This window comes from Tachysurus fulvidraco, chromosome 24, assembly GCF_022655615.1.
Source record: "Tachysurus fulvidraco isolate hzauxx_2018 chromosome 24, HZAU_PFXX_2.0, whole genome shotgun sequence".
In the NCBI taxonomy this organism is placed as follows: domain Eukaryota; kingdom Metazoa; phylum Chordata; class Actinopteri; order Siluriformes; family Bagridae; genus Tachysurus; species Tachysurus fulvidraco.
The window spans coordinates 6,355,549-6,380,572 of NC_062541.1; the positions used below are offsets into that span (position 1 = coordinate 6,355,549).

General features: G+C 39.0%; 2 protein-coding genes across 10 annotated transcripts in view; one reads left to right on the top strand and one right to left on the bottom strand.

Moving 5' to 3' along the window:
* The window catches only part of LOC113661507 (histone deacetylase 9-B), a 50,849-nt gene extending 37,787 nt beyond the window's left edge, over window positions 1-13,062 (bottom strand). Inside the window, exons 1-4 of one of the 7 annotated variants that reach the window (XM_047807917.1) lie at window positions 12,834-13,062; window positions 12,115-12,160; window positions 10,716-10,797; window positions 10,476-10,644 (exon numbers count right to left, since the gene is read on the bottom strand). In XM_047807917.1, the coding sequence (XP_047663873.1) occupies window positions 10,476-10,644; window positions 10,716-10,797; window positions 12,115-12,137 (274 nt within the window). In that variant the 5' untranslated portion in view covers window positions 12,138-12,160; window positions 12,834-13,062. Of the gene's footprint in view, window positions 1-1,545; window positions 1,770-10,475; window positions 10,645-10,715; window positions 10,798-12,114; window positions 12,161-12,833 lie in introns of those variants that run through there. The other 6 variants (XM_047807918.1, XM_047807919.1, XM_027175776.2 and 3 more) reach the window with 6 other exon arrangements.
* A 2,581-nt stretch (window positions 13,063-15,643) lies between these two features.
* snx13 (sorting nexin 13) overlaps window positions 15,644-25,024 on the top strand; it is a 33,038-nt gene continuing 23,657 nt past the window's right edge. For 2 of the 3 annotated variants that reach the window (XM_047807983.1, XM_027175781.2), the window contains exon 1: window positions 17,696-17,882. Coding sequence is in view for 2 of the 3 variants with exons in the window: in XM_027175781.2 (XP_027031582.1) it covers window positions 17,871-17,882 (12 nt within the window). In the remaining variant the exon portion in view is untranslated. Of the gene's footprint in view, window positions 15,798-17,695; window positions 17,883-25,024 lie in introns of those variants that run through there. The other variant, XM_047807981.1, reaches the window with a different exon arrangement.

The following is a 25,024-nucleotide window of genomic DNA, read 5'->3' on the forward strand; positions in this document are numbered from 1 at the left end:
CAACCATTGAAAAAACAACATCTAAGTTTAATCTAGAAACACTGACAACCAAAATCTTGTAAAAAAAAAAAAAAAAAAAAAAAAAAAATTAAATAAATAAAAAAATCTAGAAACACTGACAAGCAAAGATCTGGGTTACATCTAGAACAATTGGACCAAAAATCTTGATTAAATATAGAACCATAAGGAATCAGAGTCTACCTTAGAACCATGAAGGCTTCATTGGCCTCTGAGGAAACCTTTCACGTTTCTCTGCAGAAACCCCAAAGTGATGAATTAATTAGAAAAATCCTCCAGCCTGAACATTTCAGAAGTTAAGAGATATCCAAAGAAGCCTGAAAACCCATGTAGGGTTCATTTTTCCCATAAGACTGTTTACCTGTAATCCTATCAACTCGGTATATTTAGATCAAGTTTACAACATATTTATCCTGAGCTATTACTTTATTTGGTCTTTTAGTTTAAATAGAGCTGTTAGTTATTTACATTAATAAAACAGTTTATTACTTTATCATGGCATATTATTCAAACTGTTCAATCATTTCTAACCCTACTGTATGAACCTGATAGTGAGATTTGGGTCTATAAATAAAGGTTATTATTATTATTGCTTTGAGCAACAGCGAACTTGTGATATATGTAGATGTAATAGAAGAACAGTATCACTGTGTAACAGTGAGACCCACAATGCCCTTGGAGAAGAGCTCTGAGGTAATTCATCACAATATCAATATCACATCAGGTACTTTTGTTACTCCACACACACACACACACACACACACACACACACACACACACACACACACACACACACACACACACACACACTCCGTGCTACATGAGAGGGTCAGTAACAATGCATGGAGATAAACAAACTAAAAACAGCTCTAAAGTACAAATGTATTGAGGTGAGAAGCACAAACAGACAAAAACCCTTTCCATTTACAGCATCCTCCCAAAAATGACCCCAAACACACTACAACCTGTCTGCATTCAATGTGTTAGTGTTAAAGAGTGTTATCTGATCCCCGGTACAGAGAAAAAAGAATGTTTGTAGATATACAGGGTGGCAAAGCATGGAAGGGGGGAAAACACTCTAAGGAGTGGCAGGACTGAATTATGTGTAGAAGCAGGTTGCATTTTGCAGAATATTTAAAGAAACTCTGCATGAATTACACAAGTTACATGAGTTTTAAAACTCTTGGAATTTTGAATTAGACTTGAATTAGCCAGCGGTGGCCGTTCGGGGTGGCGCTCACTGCTGTGCCACCTTTACTGTCAGCAGTGAGGGAAAAAATAAGTGGAGAAGAGCAAGGGAGAGGTGGATTGAGCAGCTGAGAGGAAGTGAGAGGAAGAGAAAGAGGCATACAGAGAGAAAAGGATAAATATAGAGCAGCAAAGATATAGGCGTCCTGCGTGTGTGTGTGTGTGTGTGTGTGTGTGTGTGTGTGTGTGTGTGTGTGTGTGTGTGTGTGTGTGTGTGTGTGTGTGTGTGTGTAAGAGAGAGAGAGAGAGAGAGGAAGAGAGAGAGAGAGAGAAAGATACCTGAGCCAATCACACTGCTGGAGATGCTGTGTGTATCCAGGAGGTTCCTGAGCCACTCAGCAGGGATGCGGGACTCGCTCTCATAAATAGTCTGCAGCATACTGACTGTGGAGACGAGCCCTAAACCCCAGCAACCGTTCCTCACCAAATCCCACCAGCCTCACAGCAGGAAACACTAGAATCCTCCTTCTTCTTCCTCCTGTCCTTTTTCAGTCTTTTTGTCACTGCAAAATAAGGCCAATCTCTTCTGAGTTTTTCAGCTGACTGACTGACTGACTGACTGACTGACTGACTGACTGACTGACTGACTGGCGAGAAAAAATAAATGGCTGCACTGTTACTCCGTATATGCTTCAGCTTCTGAGATTCACCCGGGAGTGCCGCCTGTCACACTCTGGCTATCTCTCGATCTCTACAAAACTATCTGTCTCCCACCTCCTCTGTCTCTTACTCTTCCTATCATCACTATGTGACTGTACAGCAGTTCCTTCTCTCTCTCTCTCTCTCTCTCTCTCTCTCTCTCTCTCTCTCTCTCTCTCTCTCTCTCTCTCTTGCTCTCTCGCTCCCAGGTGGCAGGAATAGCAGCAGGGCCGGCCCAGGACAGAAATAGGCTGGGCCAAACCAGGGGAGTGGAGCAGCGGCTAGACGCTTAAAATAGCAACACAAAAACACAGCTGTCTGCCTTCATCCTTCTCCCCAGCTCCCTGGTTCCTCTTTATCTCCTCCTCTCAGTCTTCCCTTATCTTTCTCTTTCATTTTTGCATAAATTTCTCCTTTTTCTTGCTTTCTTCCCTGACAGAGACCTATCTTCAAGCGCAAGGAGATCTGTTATTTCGTCAGCCTCTAAATTATTTATTATCAGGACTAATAAATATGCTGCTCTTGTCTATATAAGTATTCAGTTCTCATTCTTTCTTTCTTTCTCTTTCTCTCTTCTCATTCTCTTTATTGTTGTAGATGCTGTGTGCCATTTTTAGCGCTCAGTTGACATCTGTAATAATCTTGTAATTACAAAGACAACAATTATAATGCAATGCAAGGAAGATGGCTTGTTTTCGAGTTGCAGGCTACTTTATTTATCCACCCATTTTCCTAAAAAGGAACAAATTCACAAACAGTATGTAGGTTTGAAGAGGAAGCAGTGCAGCGGAGCATTTATTAAGTTACTGAATAAATGACATACCGCTCCTTTAGTGTCATAGAGGCTTACATAAACAAAACGTGCAGCACAACTACCAGGAAAGAACATTGCATCCTTCAAACTGAAGCCCAGCACATGCCTTCAATGCATGCAGGTTAGAGCAGCGGTGTCTAAAGTATCAGATTTTGCATCAAAAGTAATCATGCATGAAATGCAAGGCTTTGCAAACACTAGCGCTTCTGTTCACTGGCTCAGTATACTGTCAGCTGTCACAGTCAGCTCGTAAAGACTTGTAAAATCACAGCGACTTCAAAAAAGTGACTTTTCCAGGTAAAACAATAGAAAAACAACGTTAAATATTACAACGGTTCAAATAGAAGTAATCTGAGGTAAAATTTTAGACCAGGCTTATTGCACTGAAGCTATTTTTATTTGCCCTGACATTTTAAAGTAGCAGTCTGTAATTTTAGCACCCTCTGCTGCAAATCAAGGATAACTGCAATTACAAAAAACAAAAAAACAAAAAAAACAAAAAAAACAAAAAACGGACAGACCTTCTGCTTTCCCTTCCCCCACTGCTTCTGCTGAAACTACACATGACCCTGTGACTTGTCTTTTAAGAAAAGAGGGCAAACATGAACAGCTCTGTTCCAGCCGGGGGCGAAGCAAATTTCCAGCCCATAAAAACTGTAAACAAAATCCTAAAATAAACCAACAAGGACCACTTCATGTCAATGATGTGAATCACAGTATGTTTGGAGCTATGAGGTGTATATGCTTCTCACATGTCTAGAAACGCTTTTAAACTTTTTTTTGCAAACTGCACCATGTAAACTTAGCATTATAACATGAATTAAACTTCCATGTTTAAAAAGGTTTCACCATGAGTCATGAACTTGCTTCTAAACCTGCCGTTCCATTTCCAAGCGACCCGACCTGGTCCGTCTTCTGTAATGCATAAAATGCTACAAAAATAGCCTGCTAAAAATGAACAGGCAGTTTGTGGTCAGTGAAAACCCTCTGCCGCACCTTGGGGACGTGTATGTTTCCTCCACTTTCAGTAAACATCATGTTTCCGTCAAGTTGTGCCCAGAATTTATATACTACAGACCCGGTTAAACAAAGAGACGAAACAAAACACACACCGTCCTAATACATAACACTCATACCCAACACACACAGGTCACTGTTTCTTGGTAATCTGTGATCCAGCAGTTAGAAAATGTCCTTGAGTGTGTGTTAATCAAGTACAATTTTTTAAATGATAGTCATGTCACAACAGAATGGTAATTATTTCCTAAACTCTATAATCTCTAGACAGAGCTATAAGACGAGGAGAAAGATTTCCAAGAGAACATTTTGGGAAAAGTCCAAATAATGCAGACGTTAGAAGTCTGCTGGACAACTTAAAGAAAGGAAAAGCTGTGTGTGCGTGTGTGTGTGTGTGTGTGTGTGTGTGTGTGTGTGTGTGTGTGTGTGTGTGTGTGTGTGTAGCAGCAGAGGCGGCGTATATCCGCAGGAGAAATTCCTGCAAGCAACAGGTTTTCTCCGCTATTGTTGGTTAAAGTGGCATCACGACTTTGTTTTTTTTATTCCCAGGAGTTCCCCAGATACATCCTCATCCAGTGGACAATACTGCTAGTGAAGCCTAGGTCTCTCTCTCTCTCTCTCTCTCTCTCTCACACACACACACACACACACACACACACACACACACACACACACACACAAAGCTTCTGCTACCAAGGTTTTCCTCTCCAGACAAAACAGACACTGCTGCTGTTGCTGCAGCAGCAAAAATAGGTCATCTGCATAGGTTTATTCCTGACAGAAACTTCTCCCGAGACGAGTTTAAAAATGGACACAACAATAAGGCTGAATAAAAGCCCACAAGCGATTCAGTCAACACTTCAGACAGGGATTTTCCGAGTAAATAATCCAATCTTGCGGACCATGTCAGAAAACTTGAAATGATGCAAAAGAAAATGACCAAGTTTGTATTAAAGACTTTAAAATCTCAAAGCTTAGAGGAAGGATGTGTTTCGGTTGTCAGTTGTGGTTTGGAGAAACGGCTGTACAATTACTTAGTTACTATATTTAAGCCTGGTTTTGAAGTTTGTGCACTTCAGCTGGGTTTTTCGCTCTGCCCAATGCTTCTCAAAAGAAAAAAATCACTAAAAAATCTTTATTCTAACCATATTCATAGCATTTCTTATTCATTCATTCATTCATTCATTCATTTTCCAGCCCACTATGGCACTAGGGTGAACAGGGCATTACACACTTCTGTGTCCCCAGCCAAACACTCCAGCTTCTTCTGGGAGATCCCAAAACATTCCCAAGCCAAATGTGAGATATAAACTCCCCAGCTGGTCATGGGTCTGCCCTGTAGCCTGATACAGATCTACTGGGGTATCATTGTAAGGTGGCCAAACCACCACCCCTGGCTGCTCTCAGTTTGGTGAAGCAGTGACCCCAATCCAGGCTCATCCACAGATAGAAACCCTGCAGATGAACCTCATTTATAGCATCTAGACACATGACTATATTCTTCGGTCAGTACCGATCGGCTCATAGGTAAGAACAGGGATGTAGATGCTTTATATGGTAACTGAGCTCTTGGTTTATCACCACAGATTGATACGATTACTGTAATTCTGTTTTTGTTGACCTTGATGTGTCAGTCTTGCACTCTCTTTTTCCATCAATCTTTTATCGAATTCTAAGATGGTACCCCAACTAGCACCATGGGCAAGGTCTCTTCCCTGACCTAAAGGGAGCATCCCATGTTTTTGTTCAGGAATAAAAGCATGGCATGGTTGATGGTCGCTGCTACTTTACACTCAAGAGCAAAACATTCAAGTGCAAGTCCACTTTGGAAAGAGCAAATCGACACCAACACTTGCAAATAACAGAGATGTTACATCTAGCTGACCAAAATGGACACCTTTAGTTCCCTGGCTGCCTCGTAGTGTCCTGTACATGAAAACCACAAACAAGAGTAGAAAGAAAAAGACCAAACCTTGGCCCTTGAATCCGACACTACGGTTGCAAAATTCTGGGAATTTTCAAGGCTGGAAACCTTCCATGGGAATTAACAGGAATATATGGGAATTAACAGGAATATATGGAAATAAACAGGGAATTTTTTTAAAAAAAAATTCAGAGTTGCCTATAACAAGGAACTTAAATTTAGCATAATTTTGTTTAAAACAACAAGATTTAATACAATTTAAGTTGAATTTGTACCCTGCATTTCACGGTCACTTGCACACAGCACACTGCTTACTGGAGAGCCATTGAGGCCAAACCTCCTGCATGTACTTAAATTCTTCTGTATCATGCACAGTAACACTTTATTTCAGGGTCATTTAACCAGTTGCTTATTAGCCTGAATATTAATAGAATATTGGCTATTTATTAGTACTTATTGAGCACATATTAATTATTCTGCATGACCTTATTCTACATTCTTAATTGTACCCAATACCTAAACTTAATAACTACCTTACTAACTGTTAATAAGCAGTAAATTAGGAGTGTTACACATACATAGATAATTTGATGACCCTCTCCCACACTCTCACTTGAGGAAAAAATGCTTCATTTTACATTTTAATTGAGACTTTTTTAGAAGGGCAAAGGGTGAGGAATGCTTTCATTTTACAGCATTTATTATGTTTATTACAAGCATACTAATGTTTATTATGCTTTTGTGTTACTCAATGAAAGAATCAATTAAAGTTCTACTTACAATTAAATCAGTCAAGACATCATTTTTAAAAATTTGTATCACCTTGCATGCATGTCTGCTTATGACCAAACAAAATGTTTATTTATGTTTGTATATTATATAGTTTATATACTTTTCCCTATATTTCCAAATAATTCCCATAAATTCCTGTAAATTCCCATAAATTCCCATAAATTCCCGTAAAGTTTCCAATTTTGAATATTTCCAAAATTCCCCAGATTAAGTTCCCGTGGTAAGTGTCCGGAAATTTACCGGAAACGTTCCGCCCCTATCTGACACCCACCTTAAAACGATTTGTAATTCAGCTAATGCAAACACAACTATCACAGAGAACGGATCTCATACAAAAGCGAGCCACGTGAGATAAGATCAAATAAAATGATCTTTTATTCATCCCAGAGTGGGCAAATTTCAACCCATCCTCTTGCAGTACCTCCTACAACAAACATCAATGTACATTATTATATGTGTTCTCCAAATCTGCAAAGCACATGCAGGCTGGATTAGCTGCAAAAACTTCCTGCAAAAACTCAGGAACCAATTCCTGGTTCCACAACCTGGAGAGAACCCTGGTTGTTGCTCCTGAAATGAAATTTTTGGATAATTGTATATAGTGTGAGGTGGCACGGTGGCTTAGTGGTTAGCACGTTTGCCTCACACCTCCAGGGTTGGGGATTCGATTCCCGCCTCCGCCTTGTGTGTGTTCTCCCCATGCCTGAATGAATGAATGAATGAATGAATGTATATAGTGTAGTATATAGTCATATGGTAACTTCCAGACATCTGCAAAGAGTTGTTCTGAAGCCAGAGCATGTCTAAAGTTTCTCAGTTAAGATAAGTATTTATTACTCAGATCGTCTAGATCTGGAGCTTTTAACTTCAACCCATTTCTTGACATTTAACCAAAAAAAACGTTAGCGCAAGGTGTACAACCCAATGCTTGATACAATCCAGATGCAGGATGTGTGAAAGCCAATGTGTAACCAGAGCCTCACGCACTGGTCTAAACCTGCACATGTGCATATACACTTGTGCTGAAAACAGCACACACTTCAGAAGAGCGTTGGCCATCTGGATGATCCTCAACAAAGCGAATCTGTCATGGCTTAATGCTCAAAGAACTGCAGGCCATCCAGCACAACCTTCACCGATCAATCACAGCTGATGAGCACTACACAGTGACACACACTGTCTCGCTCTCCGTGTCTCTTTCAGATCAACAGCACCTCCTTCGGACCATAGGCCAATAGTGCACTGGAAGTCTTTCTCTGACATGTAAATTTAGTTTAAGCCTTAAATCCTAGTCTGAATGTTAAGATTATGACTTGTCAGGCTGTTTGAAAGGTTCTTATTAAAATCCTGGTCAAATTTTATAACAGTCTGTTTTTCTATATGTTGAAGATTCTTTGAAGACAAGAGATTAAAATTACATTCTCTGGAAAAATTCCTTACGTCTTCAATCTAAGAACAGGAGTAAAAGCAAAAACATTGCAGTAATAAGGATATTTCTGTCCACTGGCATGATGTATATATGTTTTAACCTTTTCTCTATCATATTTGTAGATTCCGGTGGGTTTTGCTTAATTCTATGCCACGATGTTACTGGTGGATTTTAAACAAGCATAACAACAGCACTCACAATTAGAGATTTTTAATAATAAATAACAGTGAACGCATCGAGAGAAGCCGAATGAGCCAAAGCAGTGTCCTATTACTATGTCAAAACCCAAGTATCTTGTAAGCAGGAAGCTTTTGGGTGGAGGTCTGTTGGGATTTGTTCCTTCCCAGCTGTGTGTGTTGTCTATGAAGTCAGGAATGTAACAAGTTTCCACCCTTCTAGCCCCCTTTAACGAGAACTCTTGCATCTTAAATCGTAAAAGGTTTTCGATGCTGAAATCGTCCAAACAAGTAATGACGTTCCGCATTAAAACGATCGACTCGCTGCTTTTTCCACTTGACGAGCATGGAACGTAAATCAGACACCTGATTGTCAGACTCATGTACCTCATAAGCCAAGCTTGAATATTATAACATCTGGACTTGATTCATGCGAGGTTAATATAGTACAAGGCACACAAATTTGCAGCGCAGTCATGTCAACACCACAATATGACGATGAGACTTGGAGTACTTTTTAAGTGACAGTCAGTATTCTTGAATTTCCTCCAGGATCAATAAAGTATCTATCTATCTATCTATCTATCTATCTATCTATCTATCTATCTATCTATCTATCTATCTATCTATCTATCTATCTATCTCTCTGTCTCTCTCTTTCTCTTTGTCTCTCTCTCTGTCTATCTATCTCTCTCTGTTTCCCTTTCTATCTATCTATCTATCTATCTATCTATCTATCTATCTATCTATCTATCTATCTATCTATCTATCTCTCTCTTTGTCTCTCTCTCTGTCTATCTCTCTCTCTCTGTTTCCCTTCCTATCTATCTATCTATCTATCTATCTATCTATCTATCTATCTATCTATCTATCTATCTATCTATCTATCTATCTATCTATCTCTATCTCTGTTTCTCTCTCTTTCTCTTTGTCTCTCTCTCTGTCTATCTCTCTCTGTTTCCCTATCTATCTATCTATCTATCTATCTATCTATCTATCTATCTATCTATCTATCTATCTATCTATCTATCTATCTATCTATCTGTCTCTCTCTCTCTGTCTATCCATCTATCCATCTATCTATCTATCTATCTATCTTATAGATATAGTATTAAAAGAACAACAGATACTTCATTCACAGAGTCCAACAAAAGCTGAATAATTCAATGCATTTTGCTGCATCTGCTCTCACTGGAGCATTTCAGTCATTCTTAATTCGTGTCACTTGTCTTCGGTGGTAATGTGGAAGCACAAATCCCATTAAACAAACCCAAAACACCAGCAATTTTTAGAAAAGGCAACAACAAAAACAAATTCAGAAACACATCAAAATTAACTCCAAATAGATAGCTGGGTTGCCAGAGTCACAGTATATAAACCAAATTGGGTTAGAGTTGGATCAAGGCTGCGGGTGGAAAAAAGCAAGTCCGCAGGTGGCATTTTTCTGAAACTAAAAATAGTGTGCAGATGCTGAGATCTTATTTCAAAACAAACAGACAGAATGAAATCTAAGCCGTTTCTGCACACACTGCGGAAAAACAAAGAGAAAAACGCAACTGTCTATAATGTACAGGTTTCGGTCTGTACCAGGTGATGACAAAAAAATGTGGATTACAGTTACTAAAATATCAGAAATGTATGCAGACATCGGTGACCTTGTTTTTTATACAAAGAATAAGAAAGCATGTATCGGCTGTTCCGGTGCTCTAACTTTATGGGCTAGATTTGGGTTTTTTGTTTTACTCCATGCAACTAAAGAGACTTTGTGTGAATAAGATTATGTAAAAAAATAAACACAAAGACATCTGTGCTGAAGCCAATCATCCCCGAGCACATGGTGTTCCGTAAAGACCTACACTTTCTGTTTTTAGGTTATAGTCATGAGTTTTTAATTTTCTCATTTGCTCTGGGGTTTTTTTTTTTTTTTTTAGTATCGCATTTTACGGTTACGTTTTCTGATTTGCTGCTTTGTGTATTAACATGTTTTACAAGCATATTTTCCGATATTTGAGTTTGACTCGTTCACCTGACATTACGTACATGGCATTGTTTGTTTCTTATATGATAGATGAGATGGAGCATACAGTACTAGAGCCTCAACAAGAGGTTATTTATGATCCTATCTTTGTTTGAATAGTGGTTTGTGTCTACACAGCTACAAAACTGACTGCATCAACAAAGAAAAATAAAAAATAACGGTACAATCATACAATGTCATCAAAATAATGAATTAAAAATGAAACCTGTTGTACATGTCCATGCCAGGTATTCATACGAATTAGAGTGAGAGTGCAAACAAGACAGACAGAGAGAGAGAGAGAGAGAGAGAGAGAGAGAGAGAGAAAGCTAGAGAGAGAGAGAGAGAGAGAGAGAGAGAGAGAGAGAGAGAGTCTGCGCTGGTCTGATGAAAGTAGCCACCTGCCAGTAGGGTCTCCATCTGCTCGCCTTCCTCTGCCAAGACGCGCAGGAGGGCCTCGGGCATGCGGGGAGCAGTGGATAAATATATCCCTCCGCTCTCCGCCTGCCCACGGGAGGCCTCCGGCAGCCTGCTACGCTGACTTACGCTGGCCCTAAAGATGCCGCACACCTGAAAGGAGTGATCGTGATAACAGGGACTAAACAGTGTAGAGACTGATACATGTATAAAGCAAGTATTACCTGGGTGCTCAGGGGAGCCCATGTCGTCACCATGTATATACGAGGGGAAAAGTCCAGCAGTGTTAAACTGGGAAAAGGGCACCTGGGGGGAAAAATACACACATTTGCACAACTATTCACAAATATGGAGAAACATATGGGGGAGAGAGTGAGAGAAAGAGAGAGAGTATAGATAAAGATCGATAGTTATATATAGATGTGTGTGAATGCAGACATGGTGTCTTGTCAGATACTTGTTAAATACAATATCGCTAAGGTTTTGATGTCAGAAACATCTAACATCAACATTTAAATTCCGAGAAAAGGAGGGGCCTTGGCCTTATAAGCTGTTTGTGAGATCCTTTTATTTTTTGGTCTCCATTTTGGTCTAAATTGTTTTTAGGTGTGAGGTGTGATGAATGAGGGTGTGAACATGAGTGTGTGTGTGTGTGTGTGTGTGTGTGTGTGTGTGTGTGTGTGTGTGTGTGTGTGTGTGTGTGTGTGTGTGTGTGCTGATGTACAATATGCAAGACTGATGTGGAAAAAAAAGACAGAGGAATGTTGGATGTGAGGTGGGGATCTTTCCTAGATGGGATTCCTGTCCATTGCATGACACCATGCACTCTCACACACACACACACACACACACACACACACACACACACACAGAGTGCATGGTGTCATGCAATGGACAGGAATCCCATCCCAAAATTCCCGGGACAACCTTTTGTTATCTCTTACATAAAGATGAATGAATGATTCTCTGTCTCTTTTTTCCACATCATTCTTGCATATTGTACATCAGCACACACACACACATACACACACACACACACACTAACCTCAAGAGTATCCAACGTTGCATTCATTATCCAGTCATAATCAATTTATATCCTCACAATAAACCAATAGCAAAATAATACTTACTTTGTGAAGATAGACAACAATGTTCTTCCTAGACATCCATATTTATCTTAGCTTTCAATCTCATTTTCCGCCTCATGCACTTTCAGTTTGTTTTTCGCATTGTCTTTTAAAAAATCTGTTATTTTAGCCCACTCAGTAACAGACCTCCTTATGACTGGATGCAGTTATATCCAGTGCAAAAGCAGGAAGACCTCATTCCTTACGAGGTCATTAGCTAATGGAAGCAAATATTTTGAAATGATGTAATAACAATATTATCCAGCAGTGATACAGTGAAATCGTTATAGATCGTTATCAAAGAATTCTACTACTATTCTACTAGTAGCCACTACTATTGGATGATACACAGCCTGTTTTTCTCACTACTCATACATATATATCATCATTTCTTAGTTTCATTTTCTATATACATTGTGTATTTCAAGCCCCCCTGGACATGGATGCAGTTACCTAATGCAAGTGTATGAAAAGGGACACACACACACACACACACCTGTTGATGCATCTCATCATCATCCTCGTTCTGCATTTTCTATTCACTTGATAGAAACAAACACTACTAAAGTTTAGACATAATGCAAAAATCATACTATATAATGCACATTTCAACTGAACTGACAAATCTTTAGGAAAAGGTTCTACACTCATGAGCAGGAAGCGCGCAATCATAAATATATTAAAACCACCAACGCATGCAGGGTTTAAATAGATTACAGGTTGAGATTAAATAGGTTAGTGCATAAACCCACAGCGAGAAACTGGTAATCTTGGGGATTTCTCAAACTGCCGCATGCTATATCGGTGCGTCCGCTCGTGCGCCCGGGCTATTTTTAGCGGGCGACGTTTCCCCTGCAGAAACTAAACGGAAGAGATGCTCGGTAAACAGACAACCTAGAGGGGTTTTTTCTATGTTGTTATTTCTTTTAAATAAAAGCAGGAATAGATCTGAACTTTCACATACGGAAAAACACCGTGCAATAAGGTTTAAATGTATCCCATGCGACTAAAAAATCTGGATTAGAGAAAAACGCGCGTGCTCCATGATTAAAGCCTAAAAACGTATTATTGTTGTTTTTTTAATAATTAACCGAATTGTATTGACACGCGTGCATAAAGGGTTAAACTGGGGTTAAAGTCTATCTGAGATGACATGATGTTCCTTTCCGTCAATCCTCAATACTCTTGAAAAAAATAACGTGTTTTCGCACTTACCGGAGTGTTGATGCTGGTGCTGTGACGGTAGCGACAACCGAACAGTTCCGTCCAGCTCGTGCGCGCGACTGGTTAAATAAGCGGACCCACGGCTGCGCCCTGGACGCGCAGGATGCCGATGGCCACGTCCCAAACCGCACACTACACGACTACGTAGTGCGCCCTAGTATCCCGTGTGTGTGTGTGTGTGTGTGTGTGTGTGTGTGTGTGTGTGTGTGTGTGTGTGTGTGTGTGTGTGTGTGTGCGTGTGTGTGTGTGTGTGTGTGTGTGTGTGTGTGTGAGAGAGAGAGAGAGAGAGAGAGAGAGAGAGAGAGAGAGTGTGTGTGTGTGTGTGTGTGCGTGTTTGTGTGTGAGTGAGTGAGTGAGTGTGGTAACTATGGTAACCATTAGGGGGCGTAGTGATACAGTGTTTAGTAGGTTAGTATGAGGGTGTTTGGGAGGAAGCCTGTGTTACGTGTTGCTGCTAACGGTGACTATACACACACACACACACACACACACACACACACACACACACACACACACACACACACACACACACACACAAAGGCGCGTGATAAAAATAGCACAGTGACACAATAGAGACAGAAGCAGGTCCACTTCACATCCTCGTGTCCTTATGAACAGCATTGAACCAAAAAAACACAAAGAGAGATAAATATTTATATTTAAACACAATGTTTATATTCTTTATCATTTAATTCTACAGATTATGCAGACGCACTTCAATCATAAACCTAATAGAGTCCAATTTCTCTTATTTTTCTTTCTATAAGGAAACTTTGGTTTCTGCAGATTAAATGTTGAGTTGGAGTGCAAAAGTTTGCACACCCTTACTGTGAAATGATGAAATTATGTGCATATATATTTAATATTAAAATAATAATGCTTGAAATTTGTGTTATAAGTTATTGTACCAATAGTGAAAGGAAGAAATTATCTGAGCTTCTTCTAGTTTTGTCTCTCTGCCTGTCATGGTTATTTTCACTATATAACATTAACATTATACGTTCTTCTGATTCATTATTTTTAGTCCATACTTCATTTTATTAGATTATTTGCATGTAATGTTCACATCATATGTTTTAGATTTTAGACAAATGTAAAATATAAGACAAACTTTCTGCAATTGCCAGTCATAAAAATCCCATTTTTCTCCCTGTCATTTAATAGTGAACTTTTTTTTATCTGTCCAAAAACACATTGAAGAGTTTTGAGCATGCTCATGAAATCCTTTTTTGGGTTAATAAACTAACACTTTCTCCCATGTTTGTTGTATGTGTGTGTGTGTTTTTTTTTTTCTTAATTTTTAATTGATTGATTGATTGATTGATTGATTAATAGTAATAACAATAACAATAATAATAACAATAATAGATAGATAGATAGATAGATAGATAGATAGATAGATAGATAGATAGATAGATAGATAGATAGACAGACAGACAGACAGACAGACAGACAGACAGACAGATAGATAGATAGATAGATAGATAGATAGATAGATAGATAGATAGATAGATAAAATAAAAAATACTTGCACAGTGTTTTAGGCTCATGGTATCGTAAGTCTGTAACCTAGTGAACCAGAGTTAATGCATTCAATGATAATTAATGATGTTAAAAGTTAATGATGAGACTTAAAAGCAGTTTTGTACGTCACTCTGATGTATAGAGACTGAAGTGATAAATATCAGCAAGCAGAAACTTGTCTGTTCAGACTTTCAAAGTTTTCTTTCTTCAACTCACTTTTTTTTATCTCTCATTCAGCCAATGGGCTTCATCCAATCACATTTATCAATGTAGAAAAAACTTTTGAGAATCACAGCATTTCGTTATCTGTTGTCACCTTCTCATGTCTAATCAACATCGTTAGCACTGTTTGAATATGGACAAGAAAACTGGACTGTGGTGTGAAAGTCAAGATGATACCTCTGAAAAACGTTTTAGTATGCTGGAATAAGTAAAGATTTGTTGACATCTTTGCCTCCATAGAAGTTATAAAAATCAGTTATAAAAAAGTTATATCCAACTCATAAAAACATACTAAGCTTTGCTTATTTGCTAACATTTGACTGGCCATATTTATGTCATTCTGCTTTCTTCACTAGTTGCATGTTAGAAATAATAGATTTCATCAAGTCAAATCCTAGCAACTGGTAAATAGTGATAATTTTCATGACGTTTTTCATTCTGTTTAATTCATCAGCAAATTATGCTCATGACAAGCAAACCTACATGGATGAAAACATGACAGTAACTTAATTAAATCTTTTTTTAATATGCTTTTTACTCCAGTACTATTAGTACTAACATTTTTAAACTTTATTTTGAGTCCATATTTAGTTGAATAACTCCAAGATTTATGGATCATTTCTGTACCTTTGCTACCACAGACATTCAGTTATGTATGCAGATATTAAACCACTGCGTTCTTTAGAAAACTCAAATAGAGCTTAATGTTCCTGAAGTTGGTATTTTTATAAGAAAGTAAATGTACACTGCAGATTTACAGCTGTAATGTGTCCATGGGTTCAAAGTTTGCTTTACCTTGTGATTGACAATATCATGTGGTAGGTTGTGACCCAACCAGTCCTGATTCTGTGAGTGTGTGTGTGTATGTGTGTGTGTGTGTGTGTGTGTGTGTGTGTGTGTGTGTGTGTGTGTGTGTGTGTGTGTGTTAGTGTGTGTGTGTGTTAGTGTGTTATTGTGTGTGTGTGTGTGTGTTATCAGTGTTGCAGTGTCAACGTGATGCTTAGTCATTGGAAACCTTAAATGCGCATGTTAATAAAGCACTATACTGAAACAGGGAGATATGAGACGCAAGTGAGTGACAGCTTTGGAACGATGGGGAACCTGGTTACTGTGATCTCCTACAGAGCGTCAGGTGGAACCTGGGGTTATGTTTATCTGCACCCGTTTCTACAGCGTGACCCACTTGGAGCCTTATTCAATCTGGGACAGGTATCTCCATATAGAGCTCTATATATTGACTTTCTCTTCCTCTCTCTTTATATATATATATATAGATCTGTGAGCAATCGGTACATTAGAAATCTAACATTAATGCACTGGCATGGTGTTTGTATATGCAGTATAAATTCTGTGCTGTAAGGTTATAAAACAGAGGAGTAAAAGGAACATTCCTCATGGCATTAAAGGGGGAGTTTCTGATTTTCACAGCCATCTGCTGTGTGTCAGGTGAATTGCAGTAGACTCTGTTTCAGCTGAGAGAGAGGAGCTGGGTTCTGGGCCAGAAAAACAACTATTCTGTTCTATTCTATTTTATTCTAATTTGTTATGATAAAATGAATATATTTTGTAGTTATAATTCTATTATATTCAACTCTATTCTGATAAAAAAAAAACTCTATTCTATTCTACATAATAATAAATCTAATAAATCTATTCTCTTTTCATTTCCGTTATACAGTATTATAACATGTTGTATTCTATTCTATTTCATTAAAATCTACTCTAAATTCTTTATCAAAAACTCTATTTTGTTTAATTTTTTGCAAGTAAAGCTGTATTCTAATCCATTATGATACAGTCGATTCTATCCTATTTATTGTATAGTAATAAATGCATTGTCTACTACTCCATTCTGATAAAACCTCTTCTATTCTATTCTACTATGATAAAACTTTATTTGGCTCTATTCTGTTATACTAAAAATGAATCTGTTCTATTCTAATAAATCTATTATATTTTCTATTTCCGTTCTGATCAAACCATTATATTTCATTCAGTTTTTTAAAAAATGCGCTCTATTCTATTTCATAAAAAAATTACTCCAATCGTTTATCATAAATTCTGTTATGTTTTATTCTGTTATGTTGTATTCTAGCAAAGCTGCATTCTATTGTAATAAAGTCTACTCTATTCTACTTCTATATTCTACTTTATCATTTCTATTTCTATGGAATTAATTTGTTATTAAATGCAAAATGCTTCAATACGTATGCCATGTCGACTATTCCACGTATATGCAGATTACTCTACGGCATCATCTGGTGACTTTTGGTAAAGTATCGGACATCCTTATCCATCGAGATATCCGTCGAGATACCATGTTATCTATTTAAAGGTATTGTTTTACACTTAACATTTATATCACTTTATTAAGTAAAAAATACAGTTCCTAACTGCAGCCCTTCTGTTGCTATGGATGTTTTTCAGCGACTTACATTTTTATTTCAATTTATACAACTGAGCAACTTAACAACTTAAAGGGGGTTAAGCACCTTGCTCAGGGGCCCAGCAGTGGCAGCTTGGTAGACCTTAGATTGGAACCCATGACCTTCTGATCAGCAGTCATACATCTTAACCACATCCCACAACAACCAGGGTTTCCTGAAAACAGATAGGAACTCTGGTTAAACATTTACATTTACAGCATTTGGCAGACACTCTTATCCAGGGCGACTTACATTTATACAGCTGAGCAATTGAAGTTTAAGGGCCTTGCTCAGGGGCCCAGGAGCTTGGTGGCCCTGGGATTTGAACTCACGACCTCCCGATCAGTAGTCCAACAGCTTAACCTCTGAGCAAACACATCATTAAACAGAGTTGTGGGATGTGGTGGTTGAGGCGTTTGACTACTGATCCAGAAGGCCATGGGTTCGAATCCCACAGAGGTCCTATAGTGAAGAAGGAAGGCTGGAAAAACATCCATAGCAACAGACGAGCTTGCAGTTAGTAACTGTATATTTACTTGTGTTAAGTGTTAAACAATACCTTTAAATAGATAACATTGTATCTCGACGGATATCTCATTTTGAGCTGAATGCCTTCGCACTAATGACTGGTGAGTCCTTTGCGTCACGTCACGTCGATCAATCAGGGCGCGACTTAGGCGTGGGGGCGGGGCTTGTTGCACGTAAACCTCGCAATATGGAGATTCCTCGGATAGTGCAGCGAGTCTGGAAGGCTGTGTGTTTTTAAATATATAAAAAGCTGCAAGAACGCCGGAACACACATCGGTAAAATGTGCTGGGGTTAATCTGCGCGGCTTCTGCCTCGACGTCTAACACCATGTTTGCTGAGGTGAGTGCTTTCGGTCAAACAAGTTTAGTCTCCGCGGTGTTGTGTGACAGCAGCCGGCTAGCTGGATTAGCTTCCCAGCTAGTTATGCTATGCTATGCTATGCTAAGCTAAGCTAACAGGTAAACACAGGGCAGTGCACTGAAATCAACACGCCTTTGATCACACGGATTAACGTTATGTGGGTTTATTTTGTTAGATTATTTCTCCTTACTGATCACTAAATAAGTGGATGAATAAATAAACCGTGTTGGAGTAAAGTGGAGCTCAGAGTTCCAGGTAAAAACGGTGCAGTTGTGTTTAAAGGTGTGTGGAGAGCGAGTTGAACACCAAACACTGCTTTTAAAACACTGCGTTTTATTCGGTGCACAATGAATACTTTGTATTTCGCTTGTTATCTGTGTACATCATGTTAGAAAAAGGCTGGCAGGAGATTAATGATTCATTAAACAAACACACCCAGTGTTTCCAGTGTAACTGTCTCACTAGTTGGTTGCAAGAGTGCAGCATCTCTCCTAAAACACATACATTCACACACACACACTCTCACACACACTCGCACACATTCGCTCTACATGTTGAACACAAATACAAATATATCTTAAGATTAAATTGTCCTCCATTTGAAAAAGTTATAGATCATATTTGACACATTAAATCTCTTTATCATGCTGTACTGTGAAGGCGTAAAGAACTGGCTTTAACTTTCCGTCAACTTTCTCCAGGTTTCTCTTATGTATGTCAAGATCATAATGTTACGGTGCAGAAACTGGGAATATGAGAGACACACAGATTACGTGTGAGGTCAACAGAAAACCAGGTCAACCAATACCAAGCCAAAACCTAACTGAAAACATGTAGAGCATGTATGTGGATCACTCATGTGGAAATTATCAACTCCTTTATGTTTATGGCATTTAGCAGACACGTTTATCCAGAACATATTTGATTTTATACAACTGGTGGGTTTGGGATTTGAACTCACAACCTTCTGATAGGTAGACCAACACCTTAACCACTACCACATCCCTTACTTTCTCCAACTCTTCATCCTGGTTTAGACTGCACACTTTCTTTTAAGAATATTTTACGAGACATTCCCAATAACATTTCAAAGCCAATCTGAACAGTCTGTGCGAAGGGAATCGTCTACAGTGTTTGCCGTACGATTTGGGTTTATGCAGAAATTCAGCTCGTGTGACTCGTCTTTCACAGCGAACTTAATAAGAATATTTTTTGGTCCATTTGCATGTTTCAGTCAACCGTTCAGGTTATCTGCTACCGTATAATTGCATAATTCTGCACTGATATCAGCATAAATAGCGTCATAACACTTTTTAAGAGTACTACTTGTTTCCTTCCGTTTGATTCACGCTGAGTAATTTCTGATTAGGTGTCGAAATTGAACCTTTCCTGTTTTCACTGTTTTCAATTAAAAAAAATTATTATTATTTTTCTTTTATTTTTTGCACAGATCAGTTTGAGTTTTTCAATATAAAGAAAATGAAATTAGTAAATATCCTAGATTTCATTAATAAAAGGTTAAAAACTTTAAAAAGCTTATGCACCACTTCCTCTAAATTTTAAAATCATGACTATGTTTGAAAAATTGAATATAAGCTTTAAAATGTGAGTTTGTTTAGAGCTTACGTGTGTGTCAAAAGTTTCTGAAGGCGTATGTTTTATGGTTTTTTTCTTGTTTGTTTTTTTGGACATTTTTAGTCGTTTACTAACATAAATAAATAAGTAATAAATATCATTAAAATATATCATGACACTATCTCAGAAAATCTCCATAGCATTTTGTGTGTGTCATAGAGCTGGGAAATATGACCGCTATCCTGATCAGTATTGTGACGTCACAACGCACCTCTTTTTGTTGTAGATGTCCTGAATACAGCTTTCTTATTGTTTATATATTTAACAACGATGCTGTCTGGAAGCTACTCAGTAAATACTACAAATCAAACTGTTTTGAATAGCGAAAATGATTTTTAAAAATTTCATGCCTTCTGTTTTAGTGCTGATTTATTTTTTGTAAAATTTAAAAAAATATATTTTTTCTGGTAATCCTCTGGCTGCTTGTCATCAATCCCATAGACCGTATCATGAATATTGTGTAGAAATGGCTTAAGATCTTGTGATCTTTTTGTCATATTGCATATCGCCGCTAGTCGATCATACTATCCACATTATATCATCATATTAGTTGTAGTTACTTTCTAGATGAGCAAGGTATAAGGAAGAGAACACTGTTGTTATATTTATATAATTAGAGAAAAGCCCTGTGTATTTATTAGATTAGATCAGATTAGGCGCCATGAACTCTAGCATCTAGCGTATGATCGTGACGACACTAGATTTTGCACCATACAGTGTTTTTACCTTGAAACATGAATCCTGTTGGCCATCTTTGTTTCCTCATCCAGCATCAACGTCTGCTATACCCGCCCCGCTTCCGCTACATAAGCAAAGCTACGAGCATTGAACGCACGAAGTGTCCGACATTCCGCACTTCATTTTTTCAGTTAGATAAGTGAAAAATCTGGGTACTTGAAGTGCACTTCTTTTTCCTGTTAGAATTATCAGTATGCGATTTGGGAACTCTGCTTTTTTGGCACACGCTTTATGTAGCACTTCTGGATTACATGTCACTCTAGAAACATTTTATCACTGTGTATCTGAGTTGAACACTGGGGAAACTGGGGGCAGTGGGGGAAGTGACGGTGGTGGCTTAAGTGGTTAAGGCTCTGGGTTGTTGATCAGAGGATCGGGGTGCAAAGCCCAGCACTGCCAAGCTGCCACTATTGGGCCCCCTGAACGAAGCTTTTGTATGCTGGAGTGTTTTCCTTTTTTTTTCTCACAGGATTGTCCTTTATAGTCTGTCATCTTCACGCTGTGTGAACACATGCAGTAAGGCTGTAGATAAAAGCAGCGACAGTGTCTCATCTGCAGCCTGCGCTGTGATCAGAAAATTGATGAGTCACCTGTTCTATCAGTTCGCCATGCTAAGTGCTTTCCATTAGTGTTAAGTAGGTAAACTCCAGCCCACCTGTTTCACACAAAGCCCTTGGTACACTCAGGAAGTATTTATAGAGCACTTATTAAAGATGCTGAAAGAGCGCACGCTCGTCTTAATCTTATTATCCGCTCTCGCTCAGGGCTTACGCTCATCAGGTTAGTGTCGAGGAGACCAGAAGACTGTTACATAAACACAAAAATCCTTCTTGTTGTATGTTTACACCCGAATGCGTGATGATTTTCTAAGAAAGAGAAAAAGAAATAAATATAATAATAATAAGAAAAAAAAACATACAAATACATACATTCTAAATTTAAAACTCGTTTTAAAATATTAATACATTTTAAAGCACCGTATATTGATCCCTGATGAGTAAAGGAGTAAAGGTGGCAAGGAAAAACTCCCTGAGATGATTGATGTGAGGAAGAAACCTTGAGAGGAACCAGACTCAGAAGGGAGCCCAGGTGACATCCTGGAGAGACAAGGTAGCAATCCATCACAGGGCACAATCACACACGCATGTCTTTGGACTGGGTGTAGGTGGTAGTAAACCCGGAGGAAACTTCTAAAGCACGGGTAGAACATTACTGCATTCACACACGGCCGATGTGGGGACCGAACCCCCAACATTCGACATGTGCGGCAAACTATAAGGGCACTAAGATCACTAAGGGCCTTTTTACACCTGGTCACTGTGTTTTCTCTGATCCGATAGCTATCTGATTTGTTAAAACGGTTCCATTTACATCAGGCCACATAAATGCGTCTCGCCGAATCGGATATCGATCCGATCTTTCTACTCCCGTCCAAAATGTAAATATATTTGACCTCATTTCCGGGGTAATTGAAATGGAACACGCTTTCGTGTGTGCGGTTTTCAGAATGCAATCAAAAAGAAGACGTAAAAACTCGTTACGACGGTTATGCTACAAAAAACAGCATTTACTGTTTGCTGCATTTTCACTGGTGGCAGCAGCAGCGCATTTTAAGACCCAACGAGACGCCTGGGTGAAAGATCACTCGCGAGTGACGTACTTCCGTTTGGGAGGAGTATAGCGCTGACGTATGTGGCTTGAACAACCACATTCTTTTACACCCGTCCAGTTTCATCTGAAATGCGTCCCAGACCTCCTCCTGAAGTGGTTTGAATGATCGGATTTATATCCGTCTCGAAAACGTTTCGGAGGGCATTTACACCTGGTCTTTTTACCATCGGATGGCTATCTGATCACAGAAAACGCATGAAGTGACCAGGTGTAAAAAGCCCCTAAGCCAACGCCATGTACTGTTGAGTGCTGAATATTGGCAGAGGACTGTACATTAAAGTGAAAAACAACGTACTGTATTAGTTAAATTAAGGCTCTGGTGGTGATTTTCATTGCTTTCTCCGGTATCTGGCTCTGACATCGGTATCATATCCAATGTAAAAATGTAATAAAAAATATGATCTGTTTCTCTGAGCGGTTTTGTGACATGGGTTAGGACACGATTGTCCACAGAGGAAGTAATGAGCTTACGTGGATGACCCGTGTGTTCTGTCTAATCAGTGCACACGTTACACAGTTAATCAGCTATGCAGTATAAAGTGCTGAGTGCGTGGGCTCATGGGGTTCCTCTCATGCCCTAATGCCCACTTTCTAGCTCTGGGGATTGTTGAAGAAATGTAGATCAGCTCCTAATCAAGATGACTTCATTACTTTATTATTATTACTCTAACTCTACCGCTACATCTTCTAACCATAGGGGGAAGTCGTGGCCTAAAGGTCAGAGAGTTTGACTCCTAACCCTAAGGTTGTGGGTTCGAGTCTTGGGCCGGCAATACCACGACTGAGGTGCCCTTGAGCAAGGCACTGAACACCCCCACACCCACACCCCCATGGGAAAACTTTGATTTGAACAGAAATGTGGTTGAGGCTTGTATAGTCATGTCCTCAGCACCAGGGTTGTGTTGTGTTCTGTCTGGAGCTGCGTCCCAAGTGACTTATTTTACACTGTGTACTTTACAGTCTAGCAGATGAATTTAGTGGATTTCATTTCAAATGTATTTTTTTGTTTGTTTTTAACCAAAAAGACGTATATACTGTTTCCCAGCCTGATGCATGTAATACATTTTTTTTTAAATGTCGAACACTAAATTGCACGATTAAAGACATTGACTAATTTAAGACATTTATATGCCTCCTGCGTCCAGCAGCCCAGGTTCGATTCCTGGGCAGGAAGGTAACCCATCCACGGTAGAGTTAGTCTCTGTGCTGGTCCCAAACCCGGATAAAAATGGGACGGTTGTGTAAGGAAGGACATACGACGTAAAACACGCGTCATATCAAATATGTGGACCAGGTGAGCCGCTGTGGCGTCCTCGAACAGGGAGCAGCAGAAGACCAACAAGGAGTAGTAATGTCACGACACGTTTTTGCCCCCTCTTCAGCATCTGCACCTGGTACACAATGGAGTAGATCAGTGTATGTTTCCAAAGATGTCTTGGTGCCTCGATACGATGCATTTTCAGAAATAAGCACCGCCTGATAACGAGTTTCTGTTTTTAGTTCATTAACATTATTAAAGATTAGTTTTAAAATTGGAAGAAGTGGGACAAATGTAACGTGCTAAGCTTTCTCTGGTGCGGCTCACAAGTAGTCTGAAGCATGAGCCATTTCTTATTCTGCTGTTAACTCGCTCGAATATGAACTTCCCAGTCGCTTTGGTGAATTTTTCAGCCTTATTCAGCGAAGGAAAATTCTCAGTGTTTTCTGTAATCAGTGCTGTTTTAAGATTATGTCGTCATCGCGTACGTGAAGATCCTAATTCAGTTTTATTTGAACGCTATGACAATCTGCGTGAGGGCATCTTTTAAATGCCTGATTACATGATGAAGATTTTCGAACAATAGACTTGTGACATTGGTAACTACATGGGTTACAGTAAACTCCACAGCTCAGTCATGTGTCCCATATCTTCTGGTAGCATCACTTTTGGTTCATACTTTTATTGGGTTTCTGCGAACGTCACATTCGAGAGCTCATATGACAGGAAATGGAAGAGGGGTATAAGCACAATGTGGCCAAGTTTTTAAGCAGGAGGAAGTCTGTCCAGCTTCACAGCTACACTGATGATAAGTAGAAGTGGAAATCTGTGCTGTTCGAAATAAAGGTACTGGACAAATATATTTTATTCCCTAAGGTACCTTGAAGTTCCCCTCGAACCTTACTAGAAAACATGCACCAGTAGCTAGGTGTGTCACGATGGAAAAATCTATTCTGTTAAAAAAAGCATGCTGACGTCCCAAAATATACTGTGTAGTGCAGTACATCTTCATCTGCACCTACAAAGTGAACGATTACTGTGGAAAACGCCGCACGTTACAACATAATAACCTATCTGTTGTTACACAACCAAGTTATAACCATGAAAAAAGGCAGTGGGAAAAAAAAAACATTTTCTCTGCAATAACACGACATCTCAGATGCTACTGTGGAGCTCATTATGCTGTTTTGTCTATTCGTTATTTCTTTCTTTTAAAGATATTTTTAAGACATTAAACTCGTATGATATCTTGTGTGATATCGCACCCCAAAACCTTTTTTTCCGGCAGATTTAGACTCGTTTAGTTGTTACTAAAGAAATGTTAATGTCTTCCATCATTAATATAACCCTGACGTTTGAAGGACGGCTGCTTTTATAGAACATGTATTAATGAACACCTTCAAGAACATTGAGGTATAAAGCCTCTTGTTAAGTCTTTTCTGTAGGAGGCCAGTGAAGGCGAGACGAACAAAGCGTATCGGAGGCTCAGGAATTCAACCGATGGATTGCTCGATGAACGTGAGAAGAGCTGTACGTTCAGAGCCATTCAAACTCTGACGAAAAGACACCACGTGTATCACTAGTCAGGACTAGCGCGAAATGCTCCAGTCCAAAACACCAGAATGTCTCTGTGGGAATCCGAAGAAGTTCATTCTGCATTGATATTTATGAAAACTTTTTTTTCTTCTTCATAAAACCAGTACAGATTTCTAGCTTTCGTTTCTATTTAAGGTTGAGCGAAACCAGGAAGGACACTGATTTGTTAATTTTAAAACATCACCGCCTGACGTACAGCGAGTGGACCGACTGCATTAACCTG